The 24,471-nt window shown below is 38.2% G+C and overlaps 1 protein-coding gene and 1 long non-coding RNA gene across 5 annotated transcripts in view; one reads left to right on the top strand and one right to left on the bottom strand.

Annotated features, from left to right (window-relative positions):
• The window catches only part of LOC118519248 (uncharacterized), a 34,275-nt gene extending 16,625 nt beyond the window's left edge, over positions 1-17,650 (bottom strand). For both annotated transcript variants that reach the window (XR_013445175.1, XR_004909072.2), the window contains exons 1-2: positions 17,531-17,650; positions 17,129-17,293 (exon numbers count right to left, since the gene is read on the bottom strand). This is a non-coding gene — a long non-coding RNA (uncharacterized LOC118519248). The remainder of the gene's footprint in view (positions 1-17,128; positions 17,294-17,530) is intronic.
• The window catches only part of BTLA (B and T lymphocyte associated), a 31,616-nt gene extending 9,078 nt beyond the window's left edge, over positions 1-22,538 (top strand). Inside the window, exons 2-6 of one of the 3 annotated variants that reach the window (XM_078065991.1) lie at positions 6,942-7,265; positions 14,735-14,770; positions 15,943-16,083; positions 17,605-17,648; positions 20,219-22,538. In XM_078065991.1, coding sequence (XP_077922117.1) covers positions 6,942-7,265; positions 14,735-14,770; positions 15,943-16,083; positions 17,605-17,648; positions 20,219-20,494 — 821 coding nt within the window. In that variant the 3' untranslated portion in view covers positions 20,495-22,538. Of the gene's footprint in view, positions 1-6,941; positions 7,266-14,734; positions 14,771-15,942; positions 16,084-17,601; positions 17,649-20,218 lie in introns of all 3 variants that reach the window. The other 2 variants (XM_036066610.2, XM_036066612.2) reach the window with 2 other exon arrangements.
• Positions 22,539-24,471: the final 1,933 nt, after the last annotated feature.

The following is a 24,471-nucleotide window of genomic DNA, read 5'->3' as shown; positions in this document are numbered from 1 at the left end:
ATGGGGTATGTTGAGATGCATACATTCTTCACCTCAGTGCCCTGTAGGCCACCTTTGTAATAGCTCAGATGTGTCTGCTCTGCTTCCTTAGTGCATAGACAGCATTAGTCAGAGTTGTGAACACAAAATTTTTCTCTTCCTGAGCTCTCTTTGTTCAGTCTCAGGCTACTTCAGGCCTTCTTCCTTTCTTTTTTTTTTTTTTTTTTTTTAAGATTTTATTTATTCATTTGAGAGAGAGAATGGGGGAGAGAGCACGAGAGGGGGGAGGGTCAGAGGGAGAAGCAGACTCCCTGCTGAGCAGGGAGCCCGATGCGGGACTCGATCCTGGGACTCCAGGATCATGACCTGAGCCGAAGGCAGTCGCTTAACCAACTGAGCCACCCAGGCGCCCAGGCCTTCTTCCTTTCATACTAAGCCCACCTCGTCCTGCAGAGACAGGTACTATCTCATCAAGAAAGTCATGGACCTGATAGGAGGACAGATGCATAAACACATATTTAATTATAAAGGAATGCTGCATGTCACATAGAACAGCATGGGACACTCACAGAGTGGGGGGATGTCCAGTGGACTTGGGTTGCTGAAGGATGGGGGTGGGGTGAGTTTGCAAAAGCAAGTAGGGGTTAAATTTTATTTGATGGAATCTGGACATTTCCTGCAGGCATTGAAGAGTCTCTGAAGGGTTTAAGGCACAAAATCCTTCTATTGGATTTTCATTTTGAGAATGAAAACTGTGACAGTGATGTGGAGAATAAATGGGGTGGGGGGAGGGGAACAAGGCCAAGTTGGAATGTAGAAGACTAGTTGGTGGGCTGTGACAATAATCCACATGAAAGGAAATAAGACCCAAATTAAGGCAGTTTTATGGAAGCAAATTGGCAAGACATTTTAGATGCTGAATCAATTTAACTTGATGACTGCTAGAATGGGACAGGAAAGAGGAAAGAAACCAAGAGGGCTCCCAGGTTCTGGCCATGTCACAAATAGAGCTACTTTTAATTATCACCACATACCAGCAATTCTGAATAATATCAGCGATAAAATACTCCTCCCCTCAAAAATAACTTTGGTCTAAATTCTAAATAATTACTATAGTTATTCCTGGGTTTCAATGATATGTATGTAAGTTTCAAATTAGCACATTTTTAGTACTTCCCCTTTGATAAACATTGCATTCTACACGAAAGCTAAGTCAGAGAATTTCCCAGTTACAGAGTTGGCTCTGGACACACATACAGATTCGTGTGTTCATTTCATGAGTAAATTTATAATGTCCAGAATCACCTGAGCTTGCTCAGGTGTTGTGTCTCTGATCCCTGAGCCCCTACATATTTCTTCATTTTAACAGTAGATTTTAAATAAATAACAACACCACAGTGACTATGGAGCCAAAGAAACAGAATGTGAGCCATTTCATTGCTTTCATTCTATGCAACCACTTTGAATATTTATTTGTTTAAAATCTAAGAGTGAAACAGGACAAACTGCATGGTGTAATTTGTTTTCAGGTATGAACTGTAGTTTTGAAGTTTAAAACTTCATGTTTTACTGAATAATATCTATACAACTGAAATGTGTTCTCCTCAAAGTGTTGTTTTAAAATTAAAGAATGAATCAAAATAAAACTTCACATTTGTGGTACAATTTAGTAATTGCCTAAATTGTATCTTTTATAGAATTTCAGTTTTAATAAAATTCATTTATTAGCTACTAGAAAATTATTTATATGGACTACTGTATCAGACTGTAACTAAAGGATGAAAGTTCATACTGTTTAAGTAGTTACAAAACTATTAAAGAATTTGGTGCATTTTTCCCTTTTTGATTTTAATATTTTAAACATTTTTTATCTTCCATGGTTTTATGTATGAAGTTCAATGAAAGGAAATATTCACTGTCTTTATTTCTTTTCTGGCCATTTTATTGTTCGTTTCAACTCATGATCTCTGAAAACATTTTTCCAGATAGAGGAGGGGGGTTGCTAGAAATGGTGCACTCTGGGCATCAAATATGCTAGGTATACCCTAGTCATGGAATATGCATGCTATAATACACAGTCATGGCTTTCATAAAGATTTATAAAATGTAAGTCTTCCAGGGCACCTGGGTGGTTCAGTCAGTTAAGCGTCTGCTTTCGTCTCAGGTTATGATCCTGGAGTCCCGGGATTGAGCCCTGCATCGGGCTCCCTGCTCAGCGGGAGTCTGCTTCTCCCTTCACCCCTCACCCCGCTGGAGATCTCTCTCTCCCTCTCGAATAAATAAATACAATCTTAAAAAAAAAAACTATAAGTCTTCTGAAACCTCTAGTGACTTAAAAAGAGATACTTCATCATACAAAAGCCAGAGGATGGTAGAGGTTTCATCCTTTTACTGAATATGTTTATTTGAATTATTTTTGACATTGAAAATTCCCCACCATTAGCTATGAATGTTTGAGAATAACAGCAGGAACAACTAACGTTGGCGGATACATCCCATCCAAAAGCAACTGTGTTCCTCACCTCTGTTTAGAAAATGCTTTTTTTACAAGACAAACCCCCCGGGGACAGCTTTTGATTTCCTGAATGTCATGAAACAGCCATGCGTGATTCAGGACGAGCGAAGTGTCAACATGGATGTCTGATAGAGAATTCAAATTGTGCCACTTAGTTCTGTGTAGCTTTCCTGAGCTACAAACATCCGTTTGAGTCTCAAGGGGATGGGAAGTGTTAATACGCTCTTTGAACAAAGAGCGAGTCCTCTTGATGACTTTTAATGCCTGTTGGCAAGACTGCATTAATCTATTCATTCCCCCATTCAAGAAAAATCCCTGTCCAGCCAATGTGGTAGCCAGTGATCCTCACCCTGCTGATAAGAATATGCAGGAACCCCAGTGATGTTTCCACAATGCCACTGGGAGTCAGTGATGTGGTCAGGACCATCAGCTGGCTCTCCTCCTCTCCTACCCCTGCTCTGTGCACTCCCCCCATGCACATAGCCACATAGGCTGGGACTAGAAGAGATGTTCACTTGTGCTACTAGCATTGGGTGACAGCCTGATGGCTAAATGGAAAGGCAACATAGACTTAGAGCTGGTTTTATCGTGTCAGTCACACACTGAGGGAGGTGAAGTTGTGGATGAGTTTGTGTAGGGGAGGATGGTGGGTAAGGATTTTCCTGTTTTCATCCTGTTTTACAGAGATTGAGGTCCAGGGAGACTGGGTGGCTTTCTCAACATCACACAATATGTTAGTATTTTAGAGTATTTGAGCAACCATGTCTGAACGGTTATTCTAGTTTTTAGGTATTTACATGACTTTTATAAATAACCCAGAAAAATCAGACTCTGTATTTTCTCATGGTGAATAAGTGGAGTTTAAACATGGCCCATTTAATGCTTACTGCATTTATTCTGAAACAACCTGTGGTCTCCATGTCACTATGTGAGAAACCCATGATCCGAGTGTGTATCAATTCCCTGAATCTGCCATGAGATTCCTCCTTCTCTGCCTTTGCCCTTCCATGTGCTCAGTCTTAAAATACCTCCCCTGTCCCTTTCACTGCTCTGATTATCGAAGGGTTACTCGTTCCCTACTGTTCAGCTCAAATATAACTTTTCCATTAAGCCTTGTCCCAATAGTCCCAGCTGAGGTTAATCCTCTGCACACCCAAACAAAGTCCGCACCTCTTTAGAGTGTTATTTCATTCTCCCATCTGTCAAGCATTTTTACTTCCCATTGGAAAGCAAGCCCCTTGAAGGAAGATACCTTGTCTTATTTATTTCTATACCCCCCCCCAACAACAAACATACAAGGACTTCCAGGGTCCCTCTGAGCCCTGTTTTCAGCTCAGATGAATTTGAAGATAAAAAGAGTGGTAAGGTAGATAGTAAATTTATTCTGGGACAGTGGCTATGTTAGTTACTCTCATCTCATCAATTAAATGCTAAGCTCCTTGAGGGCAGGAAGGCCTTTTCTACAACCATCTTGTTGTTTTCCACAATGTTGGCACTGAGTTAGTTCTAGGCTCCATAAACTCTGACTGACTTATCTAGATCCAGGTATATGAAAAGCAAAGTTAGGAGGCTGAGGTAGTTTATTAACTTCAGGGGGAGGAATGGAGTTCTGGAAATGTGAGTTTCACTTGGCTTTTCAGCCTCTGGCCTCTTCGCTTTCTTGTTGCAAGCCTAACCACATCCAGGTGTTATATTGTTAGGCACTTCCTTTTGGTAAATTATCTTACCCTTTCTCTTCAAGTTTTTGAAAACTTCATCCTTATAAATTGGCTTTTAGTTTGCTTTCATTTTTATTTTGAATTTTTGGAAGCAACTGAATTAGTAAGTCTTAAAGTGAACTTGTTTGAGGTTTCAATGCATTTATAAATATAAAAATATTCACAAGTTTCTGAAAGTTCTCCACAGTTCTCAATCTGGTTCCTGGAAACTCAATCAGGTTTCTGAACAGAGGTTGATGAGATGTGAGCAGAAATTATACTGAGAGGTTTTTTGGAGGTTAGGAAATAGCTTAAAATGAGAATGGTTATGCCGGCAAGGGTGTAGAAATAAAGTGGAACATTCAGCTAAGTAGAGCAGCGTGTGCAAGGCAGGGCCAAAAGCTGTCTTTCACCTCAACATCCGAGTTGCCCTTAGCCTGCTTTGTCCTTAAAAGCTAGTTTAGGCTATCACCTCAGTTATGCTGATGTAAGACATACATCTGTTCAGAAGAATGCTTGGAGATGAGTGAAAGAAATTAATGAAGGGGATGTATTGGATATATTGCTGAGAGGGTAGTTCAAAAGGGGGAAAGACAGCCAAGAAAACAAACAAACAAACATAAGGATGTAGGGAAAGGAACTTAAAGAGAAAACACTCTCAAGACCTTAGCTCTAATGGAAAAACAAAAAGGTATGAACCACTATAGCATTCTTAACTAAAAGGAATCTGGCTGATTGTAGTTATTGTTTTACCAGCACAGGCAGTCAGTTCAGTAGTAGAATATTCTATGATTTATGTACACTCATGATGTAACTGATACAAAAAAATTAAGGGGTTGTCATAAATTGGTGCCATTTTTCTTGCTCATGTGCATGAGTCTCCAAAGGGACAATATAATCCAACAAATATCAAAGAATGAATACTTCCACATAAATATACATTCTAAGTAATTGAAGTTTGCCCCTTTTGAGCCAAAATGTTTTTTGACATGACCATTTCTGATGAAATTCTTTGTAAAATGGATTGAGCTCTTCTTTGTTTCAAAAAATAGATATATTAAGCCTTATTGAAGGTTTTGTTTGTTGATTCAATCTTCTCATTATGAATATAGTTATTACTCTGTATTATATAACACAATTATGCCCTCTAAGCTAATTAGGAAATGATAATGGAATTATAAAGATTATATATAAAGTCAGATGAGTTTGGGTTCTTGCAATATCTATTTTGCTTGTTTAGGGAATAATTCTTCTTCGTGTATCTTGGTTCACAGTTACATCCTAGATGTTGAGGTTTCCAAGTAAATACTTTCATGGTAAGTTAAGGGTAACAGAACTTACTCAATAGTAATAGGTCATTTTAAAAGTTCTTTTTTCTTGGCTGCAGATTTTATATGCAACTGACAATTACTAACAGAAGGTTCATAGACGATAACAGAAAATCTGTTTCCAGGGAAAAGCTCTCCCCACCAAAACAAAAGGAGGCAACTTCCTGTATGTTAGGCCAAAAGACAGAACTTCCAAAAGAGGTGCATCGCTGTTCCTCCCCCTTTGAAGACAAAACATTCATGTTATGTCAGAACATCCTATCTTCCAACAATTATCTTGAGTTGCATGTGTCCTACATAGAAAAAGTCATGGAAAAAATTGCAAGGCAGCACTAAAGCCTTTGTGAAACAAGTAATGAATATTTCTAATGCCAAGTATCATAGGGAAATAATTGTCTACAAAAGTTCCTCTCTCCCACTTATTGGAATATATCAGAGCTAGTAATAGAAAATGTGATTATTACTCAAGAAACAATAACAGAGTAATGGTTAATGATTTACAGAGTAATGAACTCTAGTATGAGTGTGAGTCTTGATTCCCCTATTTATTAGCATATAACTCTAGGCAAATGTTTTACTACCTCTGTAAGATAGGTGTCATAATAATATATTTTTTTGTTGTGAAGATTAAATGGGTTAAAATATTTAAAGTGTTTTTTTTAAGATTTTATTTATTTGAGAGAGAGAGGGGGTGAGAGAAAGCATGAGTGGCGGGCAGGCTGGGGAGGGAGAAGCAGACTCCCTGCTGAGCAGGGAGCCCGATGTGGGGCTTGATCCCAGGACCCCAGGATCACGACCCAAGCTGAAGGCAGACGCTTAACTGACTGAGCTCCACCCAGGCATCCCTATTTAATGTGTTTTGAACAGCCCCTGGAATATAATAAATTATTGACCAAAAATTGTTATTATTATTTGCTACCATTGAAGTAGCTACAAAATAATAAAATAAAATAACATTTTATAATAATAAAAATGTCAGTAATATTTTGGAAATTGAGGAAATTATTCAACAATTGAGGAAATTATTTTTTTCAACAAATACTTATCGTGTGCCTACTATGTACCAGACACTCTGCTAGTAAGGGTTAATATACTGAAAAATGTTATCTGGGTGGGGGGGCACCTGGGTGGCTCAGTCGGTTAAGTATCTGCCTTCAGCTCAGGTCATAACCCCAGGGTCCTGAGATTGAACCCCATGTCGGGCTCCCTGCTTGGTGGGGAGCCTGCTTCTCCCTCTGCCTCTCCCCCTGCTTGTGAGCTCTCTCTCTCTCTGTCAAATAAATAAATAAAATCTTTTAAAAAAAATGTTATCTGGGAAAATTATAAAATCATACTTGAGAAATCTTTGGCAGAATCTGTTGAGTGGCAAATATCTGGTCTTTCTAGAGCATATTTGATTTTAATTTTGTTTTCATCTTTCAGGGGAAAAATCATGTAATGAACAACTGTATGTAAAGAGATACTCCATATACACTGTCTCAGCAGGGAATTCATTTGATCTGAAATGCCCTGTGAAATACTGTACTAACAGACCTAATGTGATCTGGTGCAAGCTCAAAGGAAAAAGCTGTTTATCTCTTGGGTATAAACTTCAGGGATACACAAGCTGGAATGAAAATGAGAATATTTCAGTTTTTATTCTGCATTTTAATCACATGCTGCCTGGTGACACTGGGTCATACCGCTGTTCTGCAAATTTTTCATCTGGACTTGTTGAAAGCCACTCAGTAACCATTAATGTGACAGGTGAGTTCTACACCAAGACTATCTCATATTTTCTCATCATGTTTTAAGGAAAAGGAGGACCCAGATTCTCAAGCATTTATGTTACACACCGAAGTCATGTAAATCGGAAAGTTGCCACACTCCTCAGATTGTGATCTGTGTGAGCAAGTGTGTGTGTAATTTTGGGGTGAGGTAGAGAAAAATAGAGAAAAAATATAATAAAAGTTATTGTTCTTGCCTTTAAAGGGTATAGCATTTATTTGATAAATCCAATACTAGGCCACTGAAATACGGAAAAAATTACCAAGTGAATACCAATAGTAGTAGACAGCTCTCTATTCTTTGTCCTCTTTTCCTTTTATTTTTTCTTCTACTTACCAATCCTTAACTTTTATTGATAATAAATCCTTGAAATTATATTTGTGGTGCTCAGACAATTATACACTTGTTAATAATTCATAGATTGCACAGAGAACAAACTGCACACAAATAAACCAGACTCCCTGATGAATTTTGAGGATGTTCATAGCTTTAGCTGCCTCCCCAGTCTCTCCCAGAGGCCCTCAATAGGCTCAAACATCAGGAGAACAGGTTGAGGTTAAGTTGGGCCAAACCAAACTGAATAAAACAAACAGAGAAAGCAAACAGAGAAGAGTAGAGGAAAATAAATGAATATGTTTAATTTATGAAACTCCCACATCATACTCCATGGTAAAAGAGTGAAAGCTTTTCCTCTCAGAACAGGAAGAAGAGGAGCCTGGGTGGCTCAGTTGATTAAGCGTCTGCATTTGTCTCTGGTCATGGTCTCAGGGTCCTGGGATTGAGCCCCACATCCAAACCCACATCCAGCCCCACATTGGGCTCCCTGCACAGCCTGATTCTCCCTCTCCTTCTGCCCCTCCCCCTGCTCATGCTGGCTCTCTCTCTCTCTCTATCTCTATCTCAAATAAATAAAGAAAAAAATCTTAAAAAAAAAAAAAGAACAGGAAGAAGAGGCTGTCTGCTTTTGCCACTTTTATTCAACACTGAACTAGAGGTTCTAGCCAGAACACTTAGGCAAGAAAAAAGAAATAAAAGGCATCCAAATTGGAAAGGAAGAAGAGATAGTTTCACTTCTAAAATCCACAAAAGCTAGTAGAGTTAATAGATAAAATCAACAAGGTTGTATGATCAGCTAAAAAAAAATCAATGGTATTTCTATACAATAGCAATGAACAATCTGAAAAGGAAATTAAAAAAACAATTCTATTTATAGTAGCCTCAAAAAGAATAAAATAAATTTACCTGGGCGGTTTAAGACTTACACACTAAACAAAACATGGCTGAAAGAGATTAAAGAAGATAAAAATAAATGGAAAGACATGCCATTCACATTGGAAGACTTAAAATTGTTAAGATGGCAGTATTTCCCAGGGTGATCTACAGGTTCAATATAATTCCCATCAAAATCCCAACAATCTTTTTTTTTTTTTGCATAGATGAAAAAGCTGATCCTAAAATTCACATACAGTTGCAATGACCCAAATAGCCAAAAAAAAAAAAAAAAAAAACTTGCAAAAGAAAAGCAAAGTTGGAGGATTCACACTCCTTCATTTAAAAATTTGCTATAAAACTACAATAATCAAAACAGTGTGGTACTGGCAAAAGATATATATACAGATCAATAGAATAAAATTAAGAGCCAGAATAAATCCATACATCTTTGGCCAATTGACATTTTTTTTTTCTTCCAAGATTTTATTTAAGTTCAAGGTAGTTACCATATAGTGTAGTATTAGTTTCAGGAGTAGAATTTAGTGATTTATCACTTTCATATAACACCTAGTGCTTATCACAACAAGTGTCCTCCTTAATGTACATCATCCATTTAACCCATCCCCCCCACTTCCACTCCAGTAACCCTCAGCCTGTTCTCTGTAGTCAAGAGTCTCTAATGGTTTGCCTCCCTATTTTTACCTTATTTTATTTTTTCTTCCCTTCCCTGATGTTCATCTGTTTTGTTTCTTAAATTCCACATATGAATGAAATCATATGGTATTTGTCTTTCTCTGACTGACTTTTCACTCTCGTTCCATCCACATCATTGCAAATGGAAAGATTTCATTCTTTTTGATGGCTGAGTAATATTCCATTATATATATACCACATCTTCTTTAACCATTCATCAGTCAGTGGACACCCTTTGATCAGAATTTTTGTATCCTTTGGATAAATACCTAGTAGTGTGATTGCTGGGATGTAGGGTAGTTCTATTTTTAACTTTTTGAGGAACCTCTATACTGTTTTCCAGAGTGGCTGCACCAGTTTGCATTCCCACCAACAGTGTAGGAGGGTTCCTCTTTCTTTGCATCCTCACCAACATCTGTTGTTTCCTGAGTTTTTAATTTTAGCCATTCTGACAGGTGTGAGGTAGTTTAAGATAAAATGCTTCTGTACAACAAAAGAAACTCAACAAAACTAAAAGGCACCCTAGGAATTGGGAGAAGACATTTGCAAGTGACATATCTGATAAAGGGTTAGTATCCAAAATCTATAAAGAACTTACCAACTCAACACCCAAAAAATTAATAATCCAGTTAAGAAATGGGCAGAAGACATGAATAGACATTTCTTTAAAGAAGACATACAAATGGCTAACAGACACATGAAAAAATGCTCAACATCACTCATCATCAGGGAAATATAAATCAAAACCACAATGAGATGACCAGTTGACTTTTAACAAGGCTGCTGGGACCATTAAAATGGGAAAAGGATAGTTTCTTCATTAAATGGTGCTGAGACAATTGGATAGCCATTGCCAAAGAATGAATTTGGACCTCTACTTCACACAACATACAAAAATAAGTAAAAATGGATCAAATATTTAATATAAGAATGAAAACAATAAAATATATGCTTGCATAAAATTTTAATACTATGTTTCCCTAAGGAAAACATAGAAGTAGATCTTCATGATCTTGGATTTGTCAATTTTTTGTGACATCAAAAGCATAAATACATAAATAAATAAATTGTATTTCATAAAAATTAAAAACTTTTATACATCAAAGGACACTATGGAAAGAATGAAAAGACAACCTATGGAATGTAAGAAAATATTTGCAAATCATATATCTGATAAGGGACTAGTACCCATAATATATAAAGAAGTCTTACAACTCAACAACAAACAGACAAGCAACCAAATTAAAATGGGCAAAAGACTGAATAGACATTTCTTCAAAGAAAATATATAAATGGCCAATAAGCACATGAAGGAATGCTCAATGTCATTAGTCATTAGGGGAATGCAAATCAAAATCGCAATGAGACACCACATTACACCCACTAGGATTCCTAGAATTTTACTTTAAATGGAAAATTACAAGTGTTGGCAAAGATGTGGACAAATTGAAACCCTTATACCAGCACTGGTGGGAATGTAAAATGATTAAGCTGCTTTGGAAAAGGTCTGGCAACCTTTCTTAAAAAGGTTAAACATAGTTGCCACAAGACCCAGTAATATCCAAGTGAAATGAAAGTATATGTCCACATTAAAACTTGTACTTGAATACTTATAGCAGCACTATTCACAAAAACCAAGAAATGGAAACAATCCAAGTGTTCATCAACTGATAAATAGGTAAAGAAAGTGTGTTATATCCATACAATGGAATATTATTCAGACATAAAAAGGAATGAGGTACTGATATATGTTACAAAATAGATGAACTTCAAAAACATAGTGCTAATTAAAAGAAGTCAGACACAGGGGCGCCTGGGTGGCTCAATTGGTTAAGCGACTGCCTTCAGCTCAGGTCATGATTCTGGAGTCCCGGGATCGAGTCCCGCATCGGGCTCCCTGCTCAGCGGGGGGTCTGCTTCTCCCTCTGACCCTCTTCCCGCTCGTGCTCTCTGTCTCTCATTCTCTCTCTCTCAAATAAATAAATAAAATCTTTAAAAAAAAAATAAAAAAAATAAAATAAAAAAAGTCAGACACAAAAAGATTACTACTGTATGACAGTTTATATGAAATACCCAGAATAGAAAAAATCCATAGAGAAAGAAAGTAATTAATGGTTGCCAGGAACTGGTAGAAAGGGGTAATGGGGAGTAACTACTTAATGTGTAAGGAATTTCCTTTGGGGATGACGAAAATGTTCTGAAACTAGATAGTGGTGATGGTTGCACAACTGTGAATATCTTAAATACCACTGAACTGTATGCTCTCGGTGATTAAAATAATAATAGTAATGTTAATATGTATTTCACCAAGATAAAAAAATACTTGGATCAAAGAAGAGCACCCTTTAATTAAAAGAAATGAGATGGAGCTTGTTTTGTGGCCCATAAACTGACCTTGAAGATTATTACAAAAGAGAAATTTCAAAGAGCTTTGGTGCACTGCAGCATGTCTGAAATCTACATGCAGACTTAGGCAGTTACTTCTTCTGTGGACACCATTCACTTGAATGCATACACTGTGTTTTTAAAAAATTAATTTATTACTTTATATGCACACTTTGGAGTCAGTCTTTTAACTCCCTTAAAGTAGCCCAATGAAGGAATCCATTTAAATCCCTTTAATATCTTTTAAATAACTTTAAGACCTCTGAAAGCAGCCTAGTAAGGGAATGCACAGTACTCTAGAGCTAGCTGCAACCCTCTATTATGAAGCATAGAAGTGTAGAAGGGATTTATGGCAGAGTTAGAGACTCTGCTTTTGCAAATGTGGGGTCAAAGACAATGCTAATTGCCAGCGAATATCCATGCAATGGCTTATAAACCTCTTTGGAAAGGAAGCTGTATCTTAAACATCTTTGCTTCTCTACAAATAGAAGGCATAGTGTATAGCACATGGTAGGCACTCAATAAATATTTCTTTATAATTCTTAAATGAATTAAATGACATAATCTATGCAAAGTGAAACAATTGCCGTTAATAATCTGGAGAAGCTTATACTGAAGATTATGGAAAGAATGCTTTCTGGAGAAAATTGCACTATTAATTCACATAATGAGATATTGAATTTTTAAAGAAGCATTAATTTTTTAACTGGCAAAACAAATGATAAAAATAAGCCAAACTTGCAAAACATTACTCCCAGGATATTAATTACATGATGAAATATACAATAATTGAATGCTATTAGATTATTTATATAATGTACGTTAATATAATGTATAATAAAATTAAATGCAGTGGCATTGAGATCACATTCCTTGGAAAAGCTGCCTTCTTGTGTAATTCTCTTTTCCTTCATGGGAACCAATACCCTTCTGTACAAGAGAGAGGAATTCAACCAGTGTCAGGGGCAAGCCAATAAATACTTCTGACATGGAAGTGTCCCAGGGGTATTACTGTGTCTCCTCTGTCCCATATTGGGGTCATTCCATGGCCACTACAGATGGTTGCACAGTTTGTAAAGTGGTAAATGTGCCTGTTCTAGGAATCAAGTTGGGGCTAAAATTAGGATCGACAATCTGTCTCCCTTGGGGAGGAGAGGGCTGAAGAGAAGAAAAGCAAGAGGGGCAGCTTCTCCCTCCATCCCTGTGATCCCTGTGTCCTGGGGGGATGCGCTTGTTAGGATCATACTGGAGAGGAGAGGTGAAGATGGAGTGGTGAGAGGGAAAACTACATAGGAGACATGAAGGGCCTTTTAAGTTTTCCTTTGGAGATTTCTATTCGCCTAATTTCGTACTCTCCTACCTTTCTTATCACTTTGTGAACTAATGCTCCTGACCAAGGGGATTCCCCAGGACTTTTCTTTGGCCTTCTACTCTTGTCTGTCAGCAACCTTCAGTCTGGGATTGCCTCCCTGCTCTAGCTTCGTGAGCATCTCAAACCGTCATTATCTTCCTTCTAAATATTCCAATCAGCCGTATGGACTCTGTGGCTTTAGTGTTTCCTATTTTGGTCCATTTCAGCCAAATATCTTCCGAATACACTTAATTTGCCTAATAAATTTCTTCCATCATGCCACTCCTCTATTGAGTCTTTGGCAGAGCATCCTCAGGGTTTCCAATGTTGGGCTCGCATTTAACCAGTATTCAAGGCCTCCCACAGTCCATGCCCACCTGCCTTTCTGGATTGTTTCTAGACTCCACTTTGAGTCTCTGCTCCAGCCCAACAGCCCTACCTGCCATTGCATGTCTTCACCATGTCCTCTCACCTTTCATAGGGAACCCATTCATCTGCCTCCACCCACCACAATTCTGCCCTTCCTGTCAAGCCCAGCTCATTTCCCAGTTCTTAATGAAGCCTTCCAGGGTTCACCCTAAGCGAAGTGATTTCTCTTTTCTAGCATATTTCATGTCATTTAAGCTCTGTGCCTCTTGTTTATCAGACAATTCCTTGTACTGTAGTAATGTGTGGAAATGTTCTTTATCTCATGAAGAATTAAAGTGTCCTGGGAAGCAGAAACTGTGTCATATTTTTCTGGGTCATCCTTGCTTCCAAATGAATTATTTCAGAATTGGCTTTGAACTGGGCACGTATTTTCCTTTCATGAAGTGATGAAAACAAACATAATAGGGAAAAAGTCAAAGAAAAATTCCTTTTCCTTCTGTACCTGGGAATACTCCGTGAATTGAGTACTGAAGGAGAAAAATATAATCTGAAATTATATTTAAGGATGATGCTTTTCATAAAAACAACATCAAAGTATGATAAAAAATATTTCATTTTCTCCCCTTGAAATATCTCTTTTAGGGGCTATTGGGAATTTTCCTGTTTTCGTATCTGACTCTCCTTTTCTTTTTATGGTCAAGTTAAGAATTGGCCCATGTAAAAAAAAAAAAAGAAAAAAAGAGTTGGTCCATGTAAGAACAGGGCCGTGGCAGAGTCAGGGCTTGGATGCTATTGGGAAAGCAATATTCTCCCAGAATGAAGAAAAAACGCTTTGCAAAGCAAAGCTCCAGGAGAAAAGTTGACAGCTGGGAAACAGTCACTGGAATGTACATTGACCTGCAGCTCCATCCTCCCCAACTTGCCCTTGGTCAGTCCCCCATTAGGAAATTCACAAGGGCAGGTTGTCATCCTCTCAGCAGAAAAGTGGGGGTAGAATGAGTGGGCAGGAAGTGGGAGGCACCATCTGTTTCAGAATGATACTCAGCATGTCATCAGAAGCATCCTTTCCTTGTGGCTCTCCACACTCACTTGGAGCACCTGCTGAATGAATATCTTGTTTTTCCAAGCTGGAAGGTGTCACACAGGCTGTATTCTATCTTTATACTTAAGTAATGGGGAAGAGGGAATCAAACCAGACAAAGTTTGTCTTGTATGTACAGTCTTTCTTCAAGCCTCAAAATAAACCCAGAGACTTATTTTGTGTCCGTGATCCTCAGGTGATGATTTGCCAATTGTGCAAATTCCCGTGAGCTGGGTTACTGGGTTCTGTTGGTGTGTAAATGCGGGCATCCCTTCAGATATTAGCTCTGACTCTGGACACGCCTGAGTATTGTTTTTACAACCAATTTCACTTCTTTATCTTGATTTTCTATTTCAGAATGGACTAGAAATAATTCAGAATACCCTCTGATAAGTAAGTATCAAACTAGTCGGATAAAATTAAGGAAACTAGATTATTTGGTGGTCGGAGAAATAATAAAAGTTGGATTTTCCTAACTGAGTGGATTTGTTCGTATTTGGTTATCTCTGTGGGAACTTTTGTCCCTATTTCTATTCATAGCCTTCCCCCAGACAGCTGTGTCTGTCATCATTGGTAATGACTTGGCGGCTGTCCTTGCCCGGGCAGCAGCTGCAGCATAAACAATGCAGGGTTTCTTACCAGTCTGAATTACATAACCACTGTTTGCCCAGCCTCAGTATCTCCTGACCACCTTTACAAGCCAAGCACGTGTGGAAGCAAATGGATAATGATGTTAATATATTTAGAAATAAAAATTTCCTGCATAAAAAATTTAACATATATACAAAATTAATGATGTGTGATGCATTCTGTTAGTTTTCTCTTCTGCTGCAATTCATGTTTCTAATTTTTTTGTGCTCTATTAAATTGTTTCATGACTCGTCGGTGAGTTGCAACCTAGCACGGACAAACAGAACCTTAATGCATGTTAACATTGATCGTTAACAACGAGCACTGGCTGTATGCCCAGCAAAGCGTATTTGGTGATAACAAAGGTATCTTGAGATAAGAAAAATACTTAGTATTTGGAGATCCCGGGGAGTTATGAGACGACAAACAGCCTTTGTGTTAAAGGAACTGGAATTTAGTATCAGAAACATGTTGGCTTAAGTCCCAACAGCAACTCACTAGCTATCTGACCTTGGGCAAGTCTTGGAACAATAACACTTTTATCAAGGCATGAAACTGGATAAAAATAATGGCTTCCTTACTTTCCTTTAGGAATGAATATGAGAGTTAAGTAAGACGATGTCAATGAAAGAGCTTGGTGAAGTGCTTGCTGAGAGCTGTTTTGGGTATTGTTTTAGAGGGGATTAACCCTAGCAGAATAAAAAATTCTTACAAAAGATGAATTATAACCCAGAGCCACCCACATATGCTCATCAATAAAGCAAGAGGTGGGTGAGAACACTGAGGCCCAGGGTTCTTGGGGAAGGCTTCTGGAAGAGAAAGAGAAGCATCAGCTGGAAATCTCCTTCATTTAAGTTGTGACAGTGCAGAAGGTATTACCGATCCTATTATATCTCCAATTTCCTAACTGTCTTTAGCATTAACTCACATTTCAGATACAACCAGTGCCTCAGGACCACCCTCCACAGAAATGACGGATGATAGACAATGGATGCTTTATAGTTTGCTTCCTTTGGGGGCATTGCTTCTGCTCATTACCTGTTTCTACCTATTCTGCTGCCTTAGAAGGCACCAAGGTGGGTTCCATCTTCCATCTGTTGCTATGTGCCACACATTTGGGGTTCAGTTACTAGAGCTGATTAATTTTTAGTTGGTTCCTGTTGTTTTCTTTCCCAATATTCTGTGAGGAACCACGGATAATGATTTCCTCGGGGACAACTCATCCTTCCACCAAAAAGACAGATGGATTAATTCAGGTCCCTTCCAGTCATGGTGAGACACGGCCCCCACAGCACCGTGCTCTAGGCAGGGGTTGTGATGAGGAGGGCACATGGCTGGGACTTACCCATTCTACTTGTGTCAATCTTAAGTTAATGGGACAAGCAGCTCTTCTAAACTTTAAGGGTATTGAAAGGGAGGTTTAAAATAATCTCTCAGGTCAACATGTCTAATTTGAATTAGTCTCATTCTCTTTTTCACAGCCACACCACATCATGCCAATCATACACACCCTTGTCTAAACGAAGACCAAATGTCCCCAAAGGAAATTCCTATGTCTGTACTTTCTGATGCCATCATAAACACGCGCCTGAACTGAACCATCACCCAAAATTAATGCACTTGAAAAATGTGGGCTTGGCTAGGATGGGAGAGGTGTGACATCTTAGAAGCAATTCCTTTCTGCTTTTCTACGAATTCCTTCAGAGTCATGAGCAGACACTTAATCAGAGTAAGAGAGAGATGTGTGGAGAATGCTGATGTCGCTCTAATCCGAAACACCCCAGCTCTCTCTCTGTCTTTACTGTTCCCTCTGCCATCTCCTCCCACCATTTGCCACACTCGAAGCTGCAGTGTAGCTATAGAAATGAAGCTAGACAGAGCATCCTTTATTTCTGCCACAAGAGAAAGCTTTGTCTGGGCAAAAGTACTTCTGGTGTTTTGTGGTAAGGACTTCCGGAGCCCAGAACCTTCTCAGAATACTGAGGGAATCCTCTGTAACCCTAACTTCACATCTGCAACTCCAAGACTCTTGCCATGGTCCTTCCCCAGCTTTCACCATCTTTATTGAGGCTGCTTCAGAAAACTGTAGAAAAAGAGGCAGGGATAAATCCTTTGACCTACCACATCTGGAGTGAACTGGGCCGGAGGAGATCCTGGCCTCTGTAGGTGAGGGGATAGCAGTGTGTCTGCATCGAGTATAGCGTATCCCCAGCACAAGGATCTCCAGCGTGTTTAAAGTGATGTACTAGATCCTGCCCCTTCCTCTTGGATATGCTGTAGGACTCTCTGGAGTAAGAAGTAAAGAACCAGTGAACAAAAGGAGCAGCATGAATGCACACAAACTGAGGCGTATGTGCCTTGCTGGTCACAGCAAATAAACAAGCCAAAACTAGTAATAACACTGCCATGCCATGCAAGTGGGTGGACATGGGTGGGGAGGCATCCCACCTCTGCTCTAGACACTGAATTTCAACCTAGCAATCAGATTCCAGAACCCATATTCTTACCACAACCTCAACTTACAGGGAATTGGGGAAGAATTTTGTGTTGTTCTTCACTCTTCTTGGTTTCTTATTTTTCTTTTTCAATCCCAGCAGAACAAAAGAAGCCTTCTGATACAGCAGGAAGGGAAATTAACCTGGTATGTTCTATGTATTTGTTAAAACAAATGCAATCTATGTTATACCATGTTCATCTTAATATATTATTTTAAATTTAATAAGGCTATGTAACACTCACCCTGTGCCAGGAACTGTCCAAATGCTCTCCGTATATCGACTTGCTTTAAAAAAATGTGTTTATTTTACATTTACCTCCATCTGCAGCAAAGATTCTTCAGGATTAACAAGACTCATAATAAGTGGCCTTTTGGAAAGGCATGAGTGGCAGTGCAGACCAGAAGTAGAAAAGTCAGAGTGGATTATATAAACCTTGGCTCTGCTCTTGGCCTGTTATGTAACCTCAGGCTATTCATTTATTCTCACAAAAAATACCTTAAAGTCTTTCTGGAAAAGAGTTGAGAGTTAATGAAAGAATGAACCATAAATTATCTCATAAAATAATGTGTGATTTCTTCCTAGATCACCAGCAGATAAAGAAGCCTGACCGGGAAAAGTTGTTATGCAAAAGTCTTTCATAATGTGTGTGGGCTCATCAAGGAAGAGACCTCCCAGGCAAAGCCTAGGGCATTTTGGAGGCAGGGCCAAGTTTTCCTACAAGTTCTTGGAATATAAAATTAGGCTTTTTCTTTTGGGTTCAATGTTGTGTAAATATTGGAACTCAAAAAAAAAAAAAAGCAAGCTGAGGCAATACATTTCTGAAAACATTTTATGAAGTTCTTTAGTTAAAAGCAAATAGTCATAATTAAGGTACTGTAAAGGAGCTTTGTGTGTGAGTGCATGTTTCAGGGTTGAAGGGTAGAGATAAAGATGTAGTAACCTTCTCAAAAGTTCCAGAAGTGCCAAAGGCAGATATCACCAATAATTTTACATATAATATTAAGTGACACTCAGCATCCCCACCAGGTTGCCCACTTTTAAATCAAACCAAATGCATTCAACTTTGAACTCATATTAAGTTTTTAGTAAGCGGCAATAGGCAACATTGTGTTGGGTGCTAAGGTTTTGTTTCTTCAAGCAGGAAAATTTTCTTAAATGTTGTTTTCTTACTTCCTGTAGTGAACACCAATGAACTACATTCTGTTACCAGCAGGACTGAGATCTATGAAACCATTTAAAATGATAATCTAAATAGTTCCTTGTTAAATTAAGCCCAGGTTGGTTAAAATGTAGTCATAGTTCTTCCTGTGTAGGCTGGACAAATTATTTATGATCTGAAGTTGAATTCAAGAGGGATTCTGTGTGTGTGTAATTATTCGGGAATTTTGTTTTAAGATGTCTGTGTCTTTCACAGGAACTCAGAGCTTTGTGCCATTTGAGTTGGCCAACATTTCAGAAAATAAAGTGGTGTAATATTAAATCTTTGAGACTAAAGCTTTCTTAGGAAGGGACTTGCACTGGAACCGGTGGAATAGAAATCCAAAGGAGAGAAAGGAACTGGTAAAAACATGGCAGGTACATATAAAAGCCAAGGTTCTCGTCTTATTCCACAATGGTCCCTGGAGGGTATACTAAAAAACACTGAGCTGTGTATTTTTTTAAAGTGCTTTGTAAACTGCAAAATGCCATACAAATATAGAGTAGGATAGCTGCTTTGGTGTTTGTCATCTCTATCAACCACAGTGTGGCACACCAGCTTGTGGCATCTACCCACTTGGCTGAGGTGCCACGGGATACAGTCAGCCACAGAGCACCATGTTTTCTTTAACCTCATTCATTTTAATTAAGGTTTCCATGGAAACCAGCCATCTTTTGGGAAGGGAGACAGAGTTGACAGGGACAAGGGAGTTGACAGACATATATATTGTAAAAGTACAACAAGGATCTTGTTGATATATTGAGGATTTATGGCTACTTATTAGGTCATGTGACAGTTTTATTCTTCAGCGCTTCTCTGGAGACTTTAACCAGGCTCCTTCGAGTGGAGGTTGGGCACTTTTCAGCTGAGTCAAGAGACTGGGGAGGGTAAAGTGATTCCTGCTTCGTTCAATCATTCAGCCTTAGTGTTATTTTCTGGGCAGCCACCTCATCAGAGGGAAGCAGGATACTCAGCAGCTAATGCTTAGCTTCTCGGGATAGGGCCAGACAATAACTTGTGGTAGAATTCTGCCAAGGAGGGGTAGGAGATGTACTACTTCACATACAAAATGAGGACGACAAAGAACCTGACAAGGCATGTAGACTGTCAAAGACAGTGGACTTCATGCCTTCAAGGAGTTAGGCCAAACTTCAAGAACATAAATTGACTGACAAAACTGGTATTTAAAAATTGAAATAACACCTCTTAGCATTAAAATGGTATCTTCATTTTTACCAGGTAAGGTTCTTGTAGAGCTAGAAATGTTCTGTGACTTCAAAAGTGACTAGTAAGAGCACAAAATAACTACTTGGGAGGAACACAGTGGTTCTAAGCCTTTCATCTTTCAACAAGTGAGAATCTGCTACAGTTGTAGGTGTCAGCAGCAAAAGTGAGGAAGAGTAAATTATCTCTGTTGGTGTATTAACTCAATTTAGCATCTACTTATAGTTTGCTAATTGTATGCACTATCACATCCTTAGGTGGTAGTTAAAACAATCTTTTTTTCTCTTATAGGTTGATATTCCCCAGCCCTTTAGGAGTGAGCAAACTGAAGTGGGAACCAGGCAAAATCCCCAAACCCTGCCATCAGAAACTTGTACTTATGATAATGACCCCTGGTTCAAGGTCCAGGAAGAGTCTGAAGTTTATTCTAACCCATGTCTGGAGGAAAACAAACAGAGCATTGTTTATGCCTCCCTGAACCATTCTGTCCCTGGAATAAACCCAAGACAAGCAAGGAATGTGAAAGAAGCACCTACAGAATATGCAGCCATATGTGTGAGGAATTAAATTCGATCTTGATCTCCAACAGTGATCACTGAATGATCAGCATGTCAACACCATTATCTGAGCCCAACAAAATGTCCAATAATATTCCTTGACCTGAGAAGTTTCACTTCAAGGAGGTTCATGTTGGTGCTTGGGTCTTAAGGGTCCATAGGACAAGTGACTAAAATTTCTCCCAAAATACTGCAAGGGAACTTTTTTATATTATAGCCTTGAACAACACAAAAACCCTTCTCTCCAAAACTGACTGGTATTATGAGTAGCAGGGTAGTAGAACATTTAAACTTAGCTACATTTTACCCAATGTACAAAGTTAGTATATTTTTTGGAGGATAAGAGACACATGTAGGCAAGAGAGATTTGTGTTATCTGGATTAGTTCACTACACTCTCTTGACAAAGAAAGAATGTCCCAATTTGACTAACTAACCATCAACAAAGTAACGATGGTATGCTTATTTCTGGTCATTCTTCCATGATGAGAAATTTTCCTCTGTCCATCTCATACTGGGGTTTCTTAAATGTAAAGAAGAAATCATTTTAGACTTGATATAAGAAAAGAATGGGAAGGATAAATGGTGCAATTAAGATGTGGAATACACCAACTAATGTAGAGTAGATGTTGCCCATCCCTGACAAATGGTTTTATCTACCCTGTTACACTGCTAAGCAAACATAGGTAGTGATGGAGCTATTGATGTGTGGTGCGTTTATAAACAAAGTTGTGACTCAGTGTTTGGGTCACATGGACTAATGTATATAAATGTGATGTAATGCTGCTAAACTAATATACTTGGGGTTGTCTAAATAAATATAAAAATTAGTGAAAATAAGTATCATCCAGCAAGTGCAGACTGATAGCTTAAACTGCGTCATGGCTAACCTGATAGCAAATGAAAAGCACAGTTAATGGAATAGCGAAAAGTCTGGAATATTTAGTTGGCCAAAACAGGTCGCCATACTTTCATTAAGCACTTCTGTATCTTGCTGCTCTTCTTACTAAGGAATCAGGGCAAATCATACAAAGCAAAGTGGTACGGCTTCATAACAATTCATTTTAAAATACTGTAGTTGCAGCCACTTGAGTCCAGCAAGAGGAGATGGTTTCAAAGTTTCTGAATTTCCAGAGTACTTGAGTCTAATTATTTCAAAAATAGCCTACAACTTTATTCAACACCTTGAGGCTATTAGGATTCTCAGGTGCTGCTACTAAATAAGGCAGTACACCTCATACAAAGTGGACAGCAAAGGTTGGGATCCATTTGAACAAATAGGTGAGCTGCTGCACAAATGAATGTGGTGTGTGTGTGTGTGTGTGTGTGTGTGTGTGTATAGAAGGAAAACTAAGTGACTTACAGAAATGGTAAAAAGAGAAACTGACAAAATTGTTTCAGTTTCCTAAAAAGTTCAGAATACTAGAAAAAATGGATCATTACAGAAAATGTATGAAAATAGTGTTTGAAATTATGGCGATGGGAGTATGATATCCCATAAAGTTTTTTATCCCATAAAGATAAAACTGGGAGTTTGTGGTGGAGCTTTTCTTCTGGAACAACACTGGCATTAAGATTTTGCTCCTTAGATTGGGATTGTGGGTATTGCTTTAGACTCACTGTTATCAAGCCAGTATGATAGTGCCATACCTGGAATTTTGAGCAACTGGTTCTAGGTAGGCTCTTTCAACCAAGCTGCATTTATAAGCAACTACGTACAAAAGATATATTAGAATAACTGTTTGCGGTATTCTTAAATATAGAAACAGGAAGTATGGGGAGGATACATTTAGCTGCGCTGATCAGATAAACACACAGCTGAACAGTTCCTTCATAATTTTCTTAAATTTAAGCAACAAAATATTTTTGTCTATTGTTTAGGATATTCTTAGTTTGTCTTATAGTAAAGATAATGTTCATAATGATTTTACCTCTACAATGATTTATTCTTACATTTGTACCATGCTGCCAAAATTCCAAACCATGTTTTTATTGCTTCTTAATAAAATGTCAGAATTATATATGTATTTCCCAAATAAATCTATTTCAGTATTATTTGCGTAGCTTATTTCACTAATAATAAGGTAATGAATAATAAAGTTATTACAACTTATTTGGAATCAATTTGGTATTGGCTTTTGTACTAAAAAAAATGCGTGGACATGAAGTAGAAAAGTGATTCTCAAGCCTAATGGTACTTAAAAACAGCCTCCAGAACTTGATAAACTTCAGATTACCAACTCCTAGCACTAAGAAATTCTCATTCAGAAGATCCAGAATATAGGCTCTACAATTTTCACCATTGAAAAACACCCCAGATCATTTAAATCAGGTTTCCCAGTATAGAGGCCAGTTCGGTATATGTGGTTTATTTGATCAGTTTTGAGCAAATACCAAGGAACATGATTGCTGGGTCATATGGTAAGAGTATGTTTAGTTTTGTAAGAAACTGTCAAAATGTTTTCCAAAGTGGCTGTACCATTCTGCATTCCCATTAGCAATGAATAAGAGTTCCTGTCCCTCCACATCCTCATCAGCATTTGGTATTGTCAGTGTTCTGGATTTTGTCCATTTTAATAGGTGTATAGTAATATCTGTTTTTCTTAGTTTGCAATTTCCTATTAACATATGATGTTGATCATCTTTTTATATTCTTATTTGCTATCCATGTATCTTCTTGGTGAGGTATCTATTCAGGTCTTTTGCCCATTTTTTTAATTGGGTTGCTTGTCTGTTTATTGTTGAGTTTTAAGAGTTATTTGTATAGTTTGGATAAAAATCTTTTATCAAATATGGCTTGTGCAACTATTTTCTGTGGCTTGTGTTTTCATTCTCTAAATGGACATCATTTATAGCATTTATTTGTATGTTTGCTGCCATATTAGACTCTGGGCTTCTTATGAGTCAGGATTAGGTTACGTTTCTCTTTAGTATCTTATCCCAGTGTTTGGCACATAGTAGAATTAAATAATGTTTAAAGAATGGATGATATTGTTTGTGAAGCGGGTCATCTAACCCCTTGCTACTTACAGGATGGCCCTCAAATTGGTAGAATGGGCATCCTTGGAGAGTTGTTAGAAATGTAGAATTTCAGTCTTCACCTACTAAATAAAAACCTGCCTTTTTTCACAAGAAACTCAGATGATTTGTGAAGCTTAGCCTTGATGAACCCACATGTCCCCACCAGGAGTCAGGTGTGGCAGGAAGCTAAGTCATTCATGACAGACTCATTTGGAAAGTTCTATTTTAAGCAGGAACAGGAAGAGCTTCACCACCCAGCCCAGAAAGTAAAAATGGCATGTGAGAAAGAAAACATTACTACTTTATAGAATGTTTGCCCTGAATTTGAGAACACAGGAACTGAAAATCCTGTGTTAGAAATCAAGTTACAGGTTCAAAAGCAAGTTCTGGGGATTGATCTTTAAGATCAGGCTCTATTCTGAAGTTAGTCAGGGTAAACGTTCCATGGGAATCGCTTTATCTGCAAACAATCTATCACCACATATTAGGCACCTACGAGTTTGTTAGGTTCTGAAGTGACATGGTTGAGAAAGATTCCATTACTGCTCATCACTGCTTATAGCATAGATGAATGAGGTAGAAACTGAACAAAAAATATAATCTGATAGCTGAATTGTTCTTAGTCCTCTGTCTCTACAGGTCCTTGACCAATTGAAACATAAAGAAGTCAGATTGGGGAAAAGATTAACATTAATGGTAATGGTAAATTGGTGAGCATGGCTTGGGTCCAACGACAGCATAAGTTTCCTACCACTTCCTCCACTTAAATCCTGCTTGACTCTGGACTTATTTATAGGAAGAGTTAGGTCTAAAAAGAGATACCCAACCAGCCATGTGGGAGATGTCAGTCTCCCTCAAACTTCCCTAATTGCAAATGAATGAGAGCCAGGGATGTGATGACAACCTTCTTTGCCTTGAATGCAAGGGCTCCTTCCCAAGGTTATCGTGGTTAAAAGAGTGAGAGGTT

Source organism: Halichoerus grypus, chromosome 1 (genome assembly GCF_964656455.1).
Source record: "Halichoerus grypus chromosome 1, mHalGry1.hap1.1, whole genome shotgun sequence".
NCBI lineage: Eukaryota > Metazoa > Chordata > Mammalia > Carnivora > Phocidae > Halichoerus > Halichoerus grypus.
The sequence above is the reverse complement of the archived record's forward strand: the minus strand, read 5'-3'. Positions and strand labels throughout refer to the sequence as shown.